This window comes from Neoarius graeffei, chromosome 13, assembly GCF_027579695.1.
Source record: "Neoarius graeffei isolate fNeoGra1 chromosome 13, fNeoGra1.pri, whole genome shotgun sequence".
NCBI lineage: Eukaryota > Metazoa > Chordata > Actinopteri > Siluriformes > Ariidae > Neoarius > Neoarius graeffei.
In genome coordinates this window covers 30,172,841-30,187,728 of record NC_083581.1, presented here as the reverse complement: position 1 = coordinate 30,187,728, position 14,888 = coordinate 30,172,841, and the positions used below count along the sequence as shown (strand labels likewise).

At 43.7% G+C, this 14,888-nt stretch overlaps 2 protein-coding genes across 4 annotated transcripts in view; one reads left to right on the top strand and one right to left on the bottom strand.

Annotated features, from left to right (window-relative positions):
• LOC132896561 (glucose-6-phosphate 1-dehydrogenase-like) overlaps positions 1–10,224 on the top strand; it is a 40,392-nt gene extending 30,168 nt beyond the window's left edge. For all 3 annotated transcript variants that reach the window (XM_060937487.1, XM_060937486.1, XM_060937488.1), the window contains exons 7-13: positions 689–814; positions 926–1,019; positions 1,136–1,322; positions 3,669–3,904; positions 7,236–7,312; positions 7,393–7,485; positions 9,171–10,224. In XM_060937487.1, the coding sequence (XP_060793470.1) occupies positions 689–814; positions 926–1,019; positions 1,136–1,322; positions 3,669–3,904; positions 7,236–7,312; positions 7,393–7,485; positions 9,171–9,270 (913 nt within the window). In that variant the 3' untranslated portion in view covers positions 9,271–10,224. The remainder of the gene's footprint in view (positions 1–688; positions 815–925; positions 1,020–1,135; positions 1,323–3,668; positions 3,905–7,235; positions 7,313–7,392; positions 7,486–9,170) is intronic.
• zgc:158263 (ceramide kinase family protein) overlaps positions 10,222–14,888 on the bottom strand; it is a 42,047-nt gene continuing 37,380 nt past the window's right edge. The window contains exons 12-13 of the mRNA XM_060937485.1: positions 12,557–12,891; positions 10,222–10,415 (exon numbers count right to left, since the gene is read on the bottom strand). Coding sequence (XP_060793468.1) covers positions 10,301–10,415; positions 12,557–12,891 — 450 coding nt within the window. The 3' untranslated portion in view covers positions 10,222–10,300. The remainder of the gene's footprint in view (positions 10,416–12,556; positions 12,892–14,888) is intronic.

Genomic DNA, 14,888 nt, shown 5'->3' with positions numbered 1-14,888 from the left:
CAGGAAAGCTGGTCAGGACTGAAGGAAAGATGGATGGCACTAAATACAGGGCAATTCTGGAGGAAAACCTGTTTGAGTCGGCCAGAGGTTTGAGACTGGGACAAAGTTTCACGTTCATGTCCCTAAACGTACTGCTAAAGCTACACTGGAGTGGTTTAAAGGGAAACATTTAAATGTCTTGGAATGGCCTAATCAAAGCCCAGACCTCAATCTAATTGAGATTCTGTGGCATAAGTTGAAGATTGCTGTACACCAACGCAACCCATCTAACTTGAAGTTGGAGCAGTTTTGCCTTGAGGAGTGGCTAGATGTGCTAAGCTATTAGAGACACCCCAAAGGACTTACAGCTGTAAGTGCAGCAAAAGGTGGCTCTCCAAAGTATTGACTTTGGCGAGGGGTGAATACCTATATACGCTCTGGATTTCTGTCTTTTCATCTTATTGTTTGTGTCACAATAAAACAACAATGTGCACCTTTAAAGTGGTAGGCATGTTGTGTAAATCAAATGGTGCTAACCCCCCAAAAATCTATTTTAATTCCAGCCTGTAATGCGACAAAACAGGACAAACCCCAAAGGGGATGAATACTTTTGGAAGACACTGTAACGGGTTCTCCATGATTTTTGTTTGAAATATGCAAAAAGTTTAGATGGAAACACAGCAGCATTTATTCTCATGGTTTCCTCCAGGTTTGGGAACCGAATTTTCGGCCCTATCTGGAATAGGGACAGTGTGGCCTCCGTCGTTCTCACTTTTAAAGAACCCTTTGGAACTTACGGGAGAGGAGGATACTTTGATGACTTTGGTATTATCCGGTAAGAAAGCATGATCACGTTTCTCCTCTTCAAAACGTATAAAGTCGTCTTTACCAACTGAAAAAATTTAACTTGGCATTTCTTTCTCTTCACCTTCTCTCCTTCTCTCAGTGACGTCATGCAAAATCATCTTCTCCAGATGCTCACCTTGGTTGCCATGGAGAAGCCTGCCTCCACCAACTCGGATGATGTGAGGGATGAGAAGGTATCATGAGAACATCGGACACCATTTGCTAAGAACATGAAGATGAGAGCGGAGTCCTGGTTGAATGCAGGAGTGAGATTCCAGCTGAAATCCTCTTGTCTGTTTACGCCCTTCAGGTGAAGGTATTGAAGTGCATAGCACCAGTGGCTCTACGTGATGTTGTGCTGGGACAGTATGAGGGAAAACCTGATGGGGAAGGGGAGGCTAAACTGGGTTACTTGGATGACCCGACCGTTCCTAAAGGCTCTCACACAGCCACTTTCGCCACTGCAGTACTCTACATCCATAACGAACGCTGGGAAGGTGGGACATTACCGCAGTGTTTCGTTAAAAGTGCTGACTGCAAAGTCATCTGAAGTGTTTAAATTTTTTATTGTGCATGGGATTTTCCTATGTCCTGTAAGAACGATATCATGTGGACAATATGTGATCGTTTTGATGTCCTTAGGGTTGCTTTTCTCTGTTTTGGGATTGTTCTCCTCCCTCTTGAGGTAAACAGTATGGCTCTATGGCCAAGTTTACATTAGACCGTATCTGTCTCGTTTTCTTCGCGGATGCACTGTCTGTTTACATTAAACCGCCTGGAAACGCCGGGAAACGGGAATCCGCCAGGGTCCACATATTCAATCCAGATCGTGTCAGCTCCGGTGCTGTTTAAACATTGAGAATACGCGGATACGCTGTGCTAAGCTCTAGCTGGCGTCGTCATTGGACAACGTCACTGTGACCTCCACCTTCCTGATTCGCTGGCGTTGGTCATGTGCCGTGACTTCTGAAAAATGGCGCGGACTTCCGCCTTGTATCACCTTTCATTAAAGAGTATAAAAGTATGAAAATACTACAAATACTGATGCAAATACTGCCCATTGTGGAGTTATGATTGTCTTTAGGCTTGCCATCCTTCCACTTGCAAGTAGTAAGTGATATGCGCTGGGATCACACACACAGCGGCTCAGTCCCGAATCACTGCTCGTGCGCTTCACTCGCGCGCTCTGTGAGCTGCGCAAGGCCGGAGTGCGCACCCTCCAGAGGGCACTCGCTGTTCAGGGCGGAGTGATTTGGAGCGCAGGATGCCTGCGGAGCCGAGCGTATCCGTGTATTGGTGTTGCTGTGTGCACGCGAATCGTGTATTGGTGTTGCTGTGTGCACACTAATCGTTTTAAAAACGTTAATCTGATGATCCGCTGATGCGGTCTAATGTAAACCCCACCTATGGAAACAAGGAGCTTTAACTAATTAGCATAACTATGGAACTGTGTCACACCAAGATGGTGCTGTGCAGAAAACCTCGTGATTCTGCATCAACCTTGGAGAGTTTTGAGTCGCAGGGATGTTATTTGGTTGACATTTGCGAATAGATCCGTGAAACAAAAGACAAATATATCTTTTCTCGGTTACTGCTTTTGTGTTTATCGTTTCTCTAAGATCAAAACATTCAGTGTATAACTCCATACTCGCTACCGTGGGGTCGAGCCCATGCATTCTAAGGCTAAGATAGCTAAGCACTAGCTAGAATGATTGTCTGTCCAGAAAAACCTCGCTCTATCTTGCAGGTACACTCACTAGGCAGGCTTTCCTTTTCTTTTCCGCTGGCTTTTAGCTGACAGGAGTGTGGAGTCTGCCGTGTTTGCACACGCCGACTTGTTTGTAGTCCTGTTCTGACTGGGGGGGGGGTATACTGTGTGTTTGTGGTGTTTTTTTTTTTTTTTTTTAACTTTACCTCTGTCCATCAGAAACACCCTTTTTCTCAGCAACCACAAATCATAGCCACTTGATACCAAACTTTAGCTTGGGGTTGTATACCGTTTTCAGGTCTGTCGCACATCGACTTCCTGTTTACCGACTGAATGTATTTACGAAACGTATAGCGTGGATTTACAAAATTTTCGTAACACTTTTTTTCTCAACAACTACAAATCACAACTGCTTGATATTTGATACCGAGCTTCAGCTTGGGGTTCTATACCGTTTTTAGGTCTGTCGCACATCGACTTCCTATTTACCGACTGAATGTATTTATGAGGGGCGGCACGGTGGTGTAGTGGTTAGCGCTGTCGCCTCACAGCAAGAAGGTCCGGGTTCGAGCCCCGTGGCCGGCGAGGGCCCTTCTGTGCGGAGTTTGCATGTTCTCCCCGTGTCCGCGTGGGTTTCCTCCGGGTGCTCCGGTTTCCCCCACAGTCCAAAGACATGCAGGTTAGGTTAACTGGTGACTCTAAATTGAGCGTAGGTGTGAATGTGAGTGTGAATGGTTGTCTGTGTCTATGTGTCAGCCCTGTGATGACCTGGCGACTTGTCCAGGGTGTACCCCGCCTTTCGCCCGTAGTCAGCTGGGATAGGCTCCAGCTTGCCTGCGACCCTGTAGAACAGGATAAAGCGGCTAGAGATAATGAGATGAGATGAGAATGTATTTATGAAACATGTAGGTGGATTTTGACACTATTTCAAGAAGCAAAATGCAGCAGCGCAACATCTCAGAACGGCAATAGAAATGGAACGTTTTGCCCAGAATTTAACTTTGCAGTCAGAACCTTCCGTTTCTCCTGAGCCAGCAAGGAAAACCTATTACTGTTCTTCCTGAGATCATTTCCTGTTCTGTGGTGATGTGCCTTTTTTTTTTCTTCCCCTGTTGTTCGTTTTTCTCTGAAACAGGGGTTCCCTTCATCCTGCGCTGTGGAAAGGCCTTGAATGAACGCAAGGCTGAGGTGAGGTTGCAGTTCACTGATGTTCCAGGTGACATCTTTAATTCACAGTGCCAGAGGAACGAGCTGGTGGTGCGCGTGCAGCCTGACGAGGCTATTTACGCCAAAATGATGAGCAAAAAGCCTGGCGTGTACTTCAACCCCGAGGAGACGGAGCTGGACCTGACCTACCGTAGCAGATATAAGGCAAAAATCATTCTCTATCATTAGTTTCAGTCTGCTTCTCACATTACATGATCATGAATTTGCATATGTAGTGGGTAAATCCAGTGTTCATTAATTTCATAGTTTATTGTAACTTTCAAACAAAAGATAATCATGCACTACGGCCAAAAGTATGTGGACACCAGACGATCACGCACATGTGGGTAAAGCATTAAATTGGTCTCAAAAGCCACACACGTGCACAGAACAGTATCTGCGAGTGGAAAAGCATCCTCACGAGGGCACGTTTCTAATCCACATGCACAAATGTGGTCTGACAAGCACGGAGCTGTGACGAGAGCTCATTCCACAGCAGGTGTGGAGCTGAGAATGCACGCGGAACTGTACTACAGAAGAAACATACTTTCACTTCAGGATGTGTGGGTTTTTTTTTTTTTGGGGGTTTTTTCACCTTTATTGGATAGGACAGTGTAGAGACAGGAAATGAGCGGGAGAGAGAGAGAGACGGGGAGGGATCGGGGAAATAACCTCGGGTCGGAATTGAACCTGGGTCCCCGGATTTATGGTGTGGCGCCTTATCCACCTGAGCCACAACACCCCCAGGATGTTTTTTTTTTTTTTATATTTAATTTTGGAGAGATTAAAATGACAAACTACAAAAGCCTGTATCCTCTATAGCCTAACCTAATGCGTGAATAATTAAATTAGTTTTACGGGCATGGCTGTGTCTTGTAGAGCCTCATGCTGGTTAGATCGGATTCTCGCTCCTGTTCAGGAACGGGCGTTGTGTCTCTGTTCAATTCATTCCTGAGGTCTTCAACCCAGGCTTCTAAGTTTAAAAATGTATACACATATGTTTTATAATATTAATTCCTGGGGTCCTTGTTTACATGTCCAAAAAACATTCTGGTGTGAGTGTAAAGGAGTATGTATGGTGTTTCGCCGACATGGTGCTTCTGTAGTCCAGGTCTGTGCATGTGCTCAGCTCCATGTGATCGCTACATATGGCATCCAAAATAACCAAAGGAGTGGAGACATCCGAGACCGTCTCTGCCTCCAAAATCTTAAAATTCAACTTGGAATGAGCGAGTGTTGAGTAGTTATGAGCATGTACTGTAGGGAGGGTCGAGCGAGCGCAGCTCCGTGCTTGGGAGACTGCGTTTGTGTACATGGAGCAGAAACTCTACCTTGCGAAGATAGTGCGCGGATCACGTACGTCTTTTGAGACTGATTTGATTTAAAGCCATACGTGGGCCTTTTTACAAAATACAGTTTTGTGTTTTCCTTTCTTCGCCCCAATTTTCTCCCTAATTTAGTCGTGGCCAACTCCTATCCACTAGCCAGCTCGCCCCAGTCACACAACAGCTACCAGCCAGGGAGGGTGAAGACTTAAGTGCTTCTTCCAAGGGATGTAAATCCAGCCGCACACATCTTTTCTAACTGCTTGCTCAGGTAGCATTGGGGTGGTATATAACACTCCAGATGATGGGGTGAATGCTTTTGCTACACCGTTTGCAAGCCATGTTGAAGCGTACAACTAGCTAGAATACCTTTGAGTACCGTAGCATCAATATTTCCTCTTCATTGGAACTACGAAGCCCAAACCTGTTCCAGCATGACCGTGCCCCTGTGCACAAAGCAAACTCCATGAAGACTAGGAATGGGAATCGAAAACCGGTTCTTGTTGAGAACCGGTTCCCAGTGTTTCAATTCCATGGAATCGTTTGCCAGATTTGCTAACGATTCCTTTCTTGATTCCAGCGAGCACGACTAACGTCATGTATATTACGCAAGTTACACAACGTGTGTAGCAACATGCAGTAAGCAGTAAACATGGCAACCAAGAGGTTTAAACGCTCATAAGTTTGGCTGCATTTTTCAAGGAAAGATGACAACCGGGCGACCTGCAGCCATTGCAAAGTAGATATTACATCGTCGGGAGGGAACACGAGTAATATGCAAAAACATTTGCGCACACAGCATGCGATACTTTTAAATGAATGTCACGTTTTCGACACGCTTCGGACTGGTGAATCTGTGTTACTCCTAAACTAAACAAAGTTGATGCTAATCGACCTGTTTGTTCTCCTCTTTTTTTCAAATGAGAATCGATAAAGAGCCGAATCGTTAAGCAGAATCGAAAATGGAATCGGAATCGTAAAAATCTTATCAATTCCCATCCCTAATGAAGACGTTATGTGATGAAGCCTGGAGTGGAAGAAACTCAAGTGCCCTGTACCCCAGACCTCCTCAACCAACATCAGAGTTTGATCTTACTAATGCCGCTTTTCCACTACAAACGCGGCTGAGCCGTGCCGTGCTGAGTTGGGCTGAGTCGAGCTGAGCGGGGCTGTTGGAGTTGCATTTCGACTACAACCGCGCTGAACTGTGCTGGCTGGAAGTGGGTGGACACGTTGGGTGGAGTTAGCGAAAGTGGGTGGACGTCAGGTGATGTCATTAGGCGGCGCAAACAGTGACATCAGTGATCTTTTAAGCGGTAGTCTCACGACCTGGATAGTAAACAATAAACATGGAGGACATGGAGTCGTTAGTGTTGCTGGTCTTGGTGCTGTGGCTTGTTGTCACCGACAACGCCAACAGATACTGGCAAGAGCGTATAGATGAGGCGAGGCGCATAAGGCTTCAGAAATTCTCGTAATTTGTAATTCTTCTTCTTCTGGGTTTATGGTGTTTACAGATCCCAGCGTGCTCGCGGGGCGTGTGTGGGCATGTGAGGACACTCCTCCTCACCAATCGGTGCACAGGGGAGTGTCTCCTCACGCCCCTAGCCCCACTCGGCTCGGTTTGGCTCGCTTCAGCCCCACTCCAAAACCGTGCGAGTTTTGGGTGCTAAGCAGGGCTGAAGCGAGCTGAGTCGTGCTGCTCTGAGGTAGTCGAAACGCGAGCCGTGTCGGGCTGAGGTGAGCTGAAAAAGGGTAGTGGAAAAGGGCCATAATGCTCTTGTAGCTGAATGAACACACATCCCCCACAGCCGTGTCCCCAAAACCTAGTGGAAAGCCTCCCCAGAAGAATGGGGCTTACTATAATAGTAAAGAGGGACTAGATCTGGAATGGAGAATGGAATGTTCAATAAACACAAGATTTGAGTCATCAGTTGGCCACATATGTTTGGCAATATAGTATATTGTTAATTTCAGTTATGTGTATAATGATCAGAAATTTAAAAATAGCCAATTTGGCCCACTTTCATACCTCAACTAAAATGCAATAGACCTGACGTATCTAGCATGTGCAACTGCAAAGCAACTTCAGTCTGTACCGTCAGACTGGGGTTCAGATATAGGCTATTGAAAAGAAAATAATCACAAGAGTTCACTACCCGTTTATACAGAACGTGAAGCTTCCTGATGCCTATGAGCGTCTAATTCTGGATGTGTTCAGCGGAAGTCAGATGCATTTTGTGCGCAGGTGAGTCTCCTTTTCAACTTTCCTACATCATTGTATAACTGAACATGCATTTGATTCCACATTACATCTGCGTGTTTCAGTGATGAGCTCAGGGAAGCGTGGAGGATCTTCACGCCACTCCTCCACCAGATCGAAGCAGAAAGGACACAACCGATCCCTTACACATACGGAAGGTAGGTTCTTTCATTGGTCATGATGAGGCAGTTTAAAGATGTACACTTGTGTTCAAAATAATAGCAGTCCAACACGACTAACCAGATCAATCACTGTTTTTGGTGGAAATTATATTACTACATGGCAAATAATTTACCAGTAGGTGTAGTAGAGTCATAGAAAACCAACAGACCCAACATTCATGATATGCATGCTCCTGAGTCTGTGTAATCGAATAATTAAGTGAAAGGGACGCGTTCAAAATAATAGCAGTGTGGAGTTTAATTAGTGAGGTCATTCATTCTGTGAAAAAACAGATGTCAGTCAGGTGGCCCTAATTTAAGGATGAAGCCAGCACATGTTGTACATCCATTTCTCTCTGAAAACCTGAGAAACATGGGTCGTTCCAGACATTGTTCAGAAGAACAGCGTGCTTTGATTAAAACGTTGATTGGAGAGGTAAAACGTATACTGTAAAGAAGTGCAGAAAATGATGGGCTGCTCGGCTAAAATGATCTCCAGTGCTTTAAAATGGACAGCAAAGCCAGAGAGACGTGGAAGAAAACAGAAGACTACCATTCGAATGGATCGAAGAATAGCCAGAATGGCAAAGACTCAGCCAATGATCAGCTCCAGGGTGATCAAAGACGGTCTGAAGTTACCTGTGAGTACTGTGACAATTAGAAGATGCCTGTGTGAAGCTAATCTATCGGCAAGAAGCTCCCGCAAAGTTCCACTGTTAAAAAAAAAAGACGTGCTGAAGAGGATACAATTTGCCAAAGAACACATCGACTGGCCTAAAGAGAAATGGAAAAACATTTTGTGGACTGATGAAAGTAAAATTGTTCTTTTTGGGTCCAAGAGCCGCAGACAGTTTTTCAGACGACCCCCAAACACTGAATTCAAGCCACAGTACACTCTGAAGACAGTGAAGCATGGTGGTGCAAGTATCATGATATGGGGATGTTTCTCTTACTGTGGTGTTGGGCCCATTTATCGCATACCAGGGATCATGGATCAGTTTGCATATATCAAAATACTTGAGGAGGTCATGTTGCCTTATGCTAAAGAGGAAATGCCCTTGAAATGGGTGTTTCAACAAGACAACGACCCCAAACACACCAGTAAGCGAGCAGCATCAGGGTTCAAGACCAACAAAATGAAAGTTCTGGAGTGGCCAGCCCAATCCCCGGACCTTAATCCGATAGAAAACTTGTGGGGTGACATCAAAAATGCTGTTTCTGAGGCAAAACCAAGAAATGCAGAGGAATTGTGGAATGTTGTCAAATCATCCTGGGCTGGAATACCTGTTCACAGGTGCCAGAAGTTCTCAGAAACCGTGGTTATACAACTAAATATTAGTTTAGTGATTCACAGGAATACTAAATCCTTAAGATTTTTTCAGTTTATACAGTAAATATTTGGAGTTTGTAATGAAAAATGCAGACACTGCTATTTTTTTGAACAGCCCAATGTTCATTTTTCTTCATTTTCTGTAAAGTAATTAAAATATTCATACATTTTTCTTCATGTTTTGATGTAGAATATAATGTGCAGTGTTCCCAATGCATGGAAATAAAAACTATTATAAGGATTTTGAGCTTTACTCACGTTTTTACACACACTGCTATTATTTTGAACACAACTGTATACACCTGATATTGACCCAGTTAAAGTGTAATCCCGTTTACTGTTTCGTTGCTAGCCGTGGACCGAAAGAGGCAGATGAGCTCATGAAGACGGCAGGATTCCGCTATGGAGGAACGTACAAGTGGGTCAACCCTCATCCTGTGCAACACTCCTAATCACTGATTAAGACTTAAATCACCAAAAAGAATTGAACCCTAATTCAGGAGGTGAACCTGAAAGCTTTGAGATTTTTTTCCCCCCTCTTCTGTGAATGCTTTCTACAACAGAGATCATGTTTACAGCAACAAATACTTTTTTTTTCCTCCAAATCGTGATGTATTACACTCCTTCCTTCATTTAGTGATCATGCTTTTCATGATTGTTTTAATTTGTGATGAATGTAATTTGCAAGCTCTTATTTTCATCTTTTTCCTTTCAATCTTTGACCAAATCGCAACATAGGAAATTTTTGTTACATTATTCCATGCAATGAGCTTTACCTTCCTTATTTCCCCCCCAGAGAGCAACAGGAACAGCATAATGTAAGCAAGTGTTTAAGAAATGGTGTTTGCTGTGGTGTGTATTAGGTGATATGAGTTAAAAGCAATAACACTTGTATTTTATATAACCTATGCAGTGTTATGAGTTAGAACAGTTTCAATGCAGTGTTTGTACAGTGTTACCATGTTTTCAAAGTTTTGTTCCCCATGTGTATTTGACCCGTTCAGATCAATTCGGGGTGGTTCCCGAAAGCTAAGAATGTTAGTTTAGTTTTCGTAGGTGTGGCTTAATAATATGCCACAATACAATGAGTATGATGGAGTGCAATATATTGATCAGATGCCATTCTGTAGAATTTTCCAACCTGCTTTAAATCTTCAGGCCTAATCTGATCAGTGAGTCTTCAAGCTTGAGTGTGTTGAGACTGACCCTGCTGGTTGTGACTCTCGCTCTCAGGTACGTGCCCTAGCCAGGGGGAACGTTGTCACTCTGCTCGGAGGATAAAACCAGCGGTCTGGTATAAACTGGAATGTATTAAAAACAAGGTGGAATGTGCTGCAGTCATCTACTTGTATGTTTTCTTGCACTTTTGAGTTGTCTTAATAAAAACTAAGTTGAAACATGACAAATGTGAACCATGTCCTTATGTTTATTGCAGTATTCTATTGTATAACTTAAAATATGATTTCATTCTTATGGTTAATATTAGTTGTGTAAAAAACATTTCCCTTTGCAGTTCCTGTTTCCCTCACGGTATTTCCAGGAGCCCGTGTCCTCCTCAATGCCCCGGGCAAACAAACGGACCAGCTGACCGTGTACTCTGGGAACAAAGAAAAGAAGCCACCATATACAAATGAGTTGAGATAGGAACTCCAATGGAGAGAAACAGACCTACACTTACAGATGTGTAAGGGGACACCCTGATGGGCTCCTACCAGTGGTTTTCAACTCAAGCATGTGACCAAAAAGTAGCTCATGAATCAACACAGAAGGTCAGAGTCATGTTCTCCAGCTGGGGTTTCTGCATTTAACACTCACCCTTACATACACGTTGTTTACATGCCAAAATGTAAAATTTAGCTGCCTTTAGCACATACAATACTGCGCAAGTCTTAAACCCCCCCTATTTTTATTTTGTACAAACTTTATAGATTATGACTTCTACATTATCGAGTCCGTATGAACGTTTGGAAAATGTTTGTATCTGGAGCAGCATATTTATAGCCTGGGCCCGCCCATCCTAAGTGTGATGCAACACAAGGGTCTGTTGCAAGCTTAGTCTGGCAAGGCAAGCTATCTACAGCTCTTCCAAGCTCCCGAAAAATCGGGAGCCAATCAACTTTGAGCATCTCCAACGGCCCTGGGTAGAGGCGTGTTCAAGGCACTGATGTAGTAGAACTGTGACCGGAAGCCATAGATTGTTTACAGAATCTATGCCGGAAGCGCTTCATTCACTAGAAACATTACGAACATGGAGCAAGTTCTCATTGAAAACGGAGCAAAGAGCAGCCCTGGAGGTATTTATTGAAAGGAAGGACGTTTTCGCCTTGCTCCCGACCGGCTTCGGTAAGAGTTTAATCTACCAGTTAGCCCCGTCGCGTCACATGCGTCTGAGGAAAGAGTGATGTGATTGGTTTAAGCTTCGTCACAGCCTTTTCTGGCTTCGACCAGTAGCAAACTGAGGCATTTCAGGGAGGCGGGTCAACCACGCACTTTGGGAAACGGTTGGGCTTAATATCTTTGCCAGACCAATGCTCGCAGAGCTTTGAAGTCGCGTTAGCCAGACTAGCATATTTATATAATGAGACCACTTTTCAGCTTTTTAAAAAAAAAAAAAAAAAGGCTACTGGGTTTTGGTGGAAAATTAAGAAGCAAGTGTGAGTGTCCAGAAGAACTGTCTGGTTCTGCAAGATGCTAATAAAACCGTACTACTTGTACCGGAGACTACTATTTTTATCCCGCACTGGCTGAAAGGCCCAAAGGGGGATTGTCATGGCGATTTATTTATTTCCGTCCATCTGTCTTCTGAAATCAACTCCTCTCAATTTTTGGAGGAATTTCATGAAACTTGACGAGGCATTGTTATGTCAGTAATACGCATTAACTTTGTTTGACTGGGTCACATTTTACCAGGAGTTACAGCCCTTGATTAACAATTTCATCAATGTGTTTTCCTTCTGAAATCAACTCCTCTGATGATTTTTGGAGGAATTTCACCAAACTTGGCAAAAGGCATTGTTATGGCAATAGTACACAAGTTGTAATTTTGTTCAATTCGATCACATTTTCCCAGAGTTTTGACCCTTGATTAACTGGACTTTGACCATTTCATGAGGGCGTACGTTCTTCTGAAATCAACTCCTCACAATTTGTGGATGAATTTCACCAAACTAGGCAAAATGCTTTGTTATATGACAGTTATACACATATTGAAATTTCATTTAATTTGGGCAAATTTTACCAGAGTTATGCCCTTGATTATTAAACTTTGGCAATTTCATCAAGGTGTGCTTGCTTTCTGAAAAACTTTCCTCATTTTTATTATCCCCCGCTGGCCGAAAGGCCCGAAGGGGGATTGTGTCGTGGCAATATCAGTCTGTCTGTCCCGGGAAGGGTACTCGCCTTCTGAAATCAACTCCCCTCACAATTTTTGGAGGAATTTCATGAAACTTGACAGGATTCTTTGTCGGTAATACGCATATTGCAATTTCATTCAATTCAGTCACATTTTACCAGAGTTATGGCCGAGTTGCCAGCGGGGGGGATATTGTGCTCTCAGAGCACTCTTGTTTTTAAACTAAAGGGTCATCTCACACCAAATATTGGAGTTTTTCATTTATGACTTACTGCTGTTTATAGTATTGTTTTAAATGTATTATTTTAAGCCATTTTTAGTTGACAACATTTCACATGCCCAAGACTTTTGTACGGTACTGTATATTTAATAGTGTGACCATTTACCTGCATAAGATTTCGGTATACGGCAGAATCTCTCCATCACAGTTCCACACAGACGCAATAGACCGCTTATTGGAGCACAGCCCACATAGATAATCTCTCTCCTTCCTTCCTTTCACCTCCAGCCCTTGTTCCTTCTGCTTTTCTGCAAGGCATTGCTGGGAGCCGAGCCTGCCGGACTCGACGTCTCCTTCACGTAGCGTCTCAGGATCCCCCAGTAGACCTGCTGGGATGTTTTGGCTTTCTTTTGGCTTGTCTTCTTCCTCCTCCTCTTCACTGAGAGAAAAGGAAAAGCGCACTGCCTTGACCCGGTGCACCTCAACGAAGGGCAGGTCAAACTAAAACCACAGGGTTTCAGCAAGTTAATTACTGCACACTTGTTCAATTTCTCACCAGTCAAAAATAATTTCCTGTATCCTATTTTTGGATGATACTTTATGGGGTTATTATTTAAAAAAAAAAAAAAAAGTATTAGTTTATTTAAACACTGCATTCAGATAGTTATGCGTAACAATTAACCTGAGCACAGTGAAAATCTAATCTTTTAATTTTTTTTAAAGCAACACGAGGGGCGGCACGGTGGTGTTGTGGTTAGCGCTGTTGCCTCACAGCAAGAAGGTTCTGGGTTCGAGCCCCGTGGCTGGCGAGGGCCTTTCTGTGCGGAGTTTGCATGTTCTCCCCGTGTCCGCGTGGGTTTCCTCCGGGTGCTCCGGTTTCCCCCCACAGTCCAAAGACATGCAAGTTAGGTTAACTGGTGACTCTAAATTGACCGTAGGTGTGAATGTGAGTGTGAATGGTTGTCTATGTGTCAGCCCTGTGATGACCTGGCGACTTGTCCAGGGTGTACCCCGCCTTTCGCCCGTAGTTAGCTGGGATAGGCTCCAGCTTGCCTGCGACCCTGTAGGACAGGATAAAGCGGCTAGAGATAATGAAATGAATGAGCAACACGAGGTAGAAAATTTACCTTAAGATTTTAGCTTCAAAATCATTTTGATGGTACAGTGATTTGTAATCAGGAGAATAGCTTGTTTTCCATTCCAAGTCCGGGTCACCAGTTAAACCACTATGTAACTCTGGTGATGCGTCCCTGAGACATCTCATTAGAACTGTAACTCTTTACTGCACCCCTGCCAGCCTCCAAAATAAAACGGCGAAACAATTTCCCATAAAAACAAGCTAAGTCAGTATTCTCTGTACAGACATCATGGCAGTCGAGGACCTCGAGGTGAAGAGATCCGGAGAAGAGTAAATCTTAGACTGGATTTTACTCATTGCCAAGAGAGCTAAAACACTGAAAGGCCAACAGCAAGCTGGGCTTCTTTCTGTTGGATTAATAAGTAACATTACATTAGCTGCCTTGCTCCATGTTGTGTTGCACTTACTTGATGTTTGGCTGTTAGCAAAGTTGTCAACTCGCTAGCTTTTGATCATAAGTCGATCAATTTTGACAGCGGTTTAGCAGTTAGCAACATCTCAAAGTGAGGTTAGAGAACTTGCTCTACAACACTCAGACATCAATAGTGTTGGCTGCTATCGGACTTTGTTGGCATCACTTTGTTTCAGGGGCATCCATGTTTTTGTAAGGTTAATTTAGTTGACTAGCTGTTCCTTGTCTCTTACCATCCCCCAGCATTAACCATGTCTGTGTTAGTACGGTTCTGGTTAGGTTAGCATAGCAGGTTACTATTCTGAGTTGGGTGCAATACGTGTACTTGCAGTGTGGCAAAAAAAAAAGCCTGCGCATGCACATTTAATTCAAGCCACAAGTAGTGATCTGTCTCACGGCTAACGGGAAAACAATGACAATCCAACGGCAGAGTGTACGTCCCTGTCAATCATCTTATTTATGAAAGATTGTGATGTAGGCTGTAACCTTGGTGTTTTCTCTGTCGTGGGGAGATTTGTAATTTTTCAGGATGACAAAAAGGTAACCCCAGTCCTGTCTCAGGCTAGCATATACAGGGTTTCTGCAGGCTTGAACAAGTTCAATTTAAGACTTAAGACCTTTTTAAGACCATAACAGGTTAAATTTAAGACTTATGCCACACAAAAAAATAAAGAAAATTGGGAGAGTCTGAATTACTTTCAAAATAACAAAATTTATCATCGTTCACCAATGAACTCATTACATCCCTAGCGTGTGCTCTTGCATTAATGAGGAACTAAGTTGCAGTGGAGCCAAAGACATCCCGCAAATCACTTGAGGATGAGGCATTCGATTCCGTACGGTTTGTGTGTTGTAGCGTTACAGTTCGCACGGAGTTAGCTGATACACCGTCTCGAGATGTGCTTGGACCTGACAACGGTGAACAAAATTGAGTGATGGCATGCGATT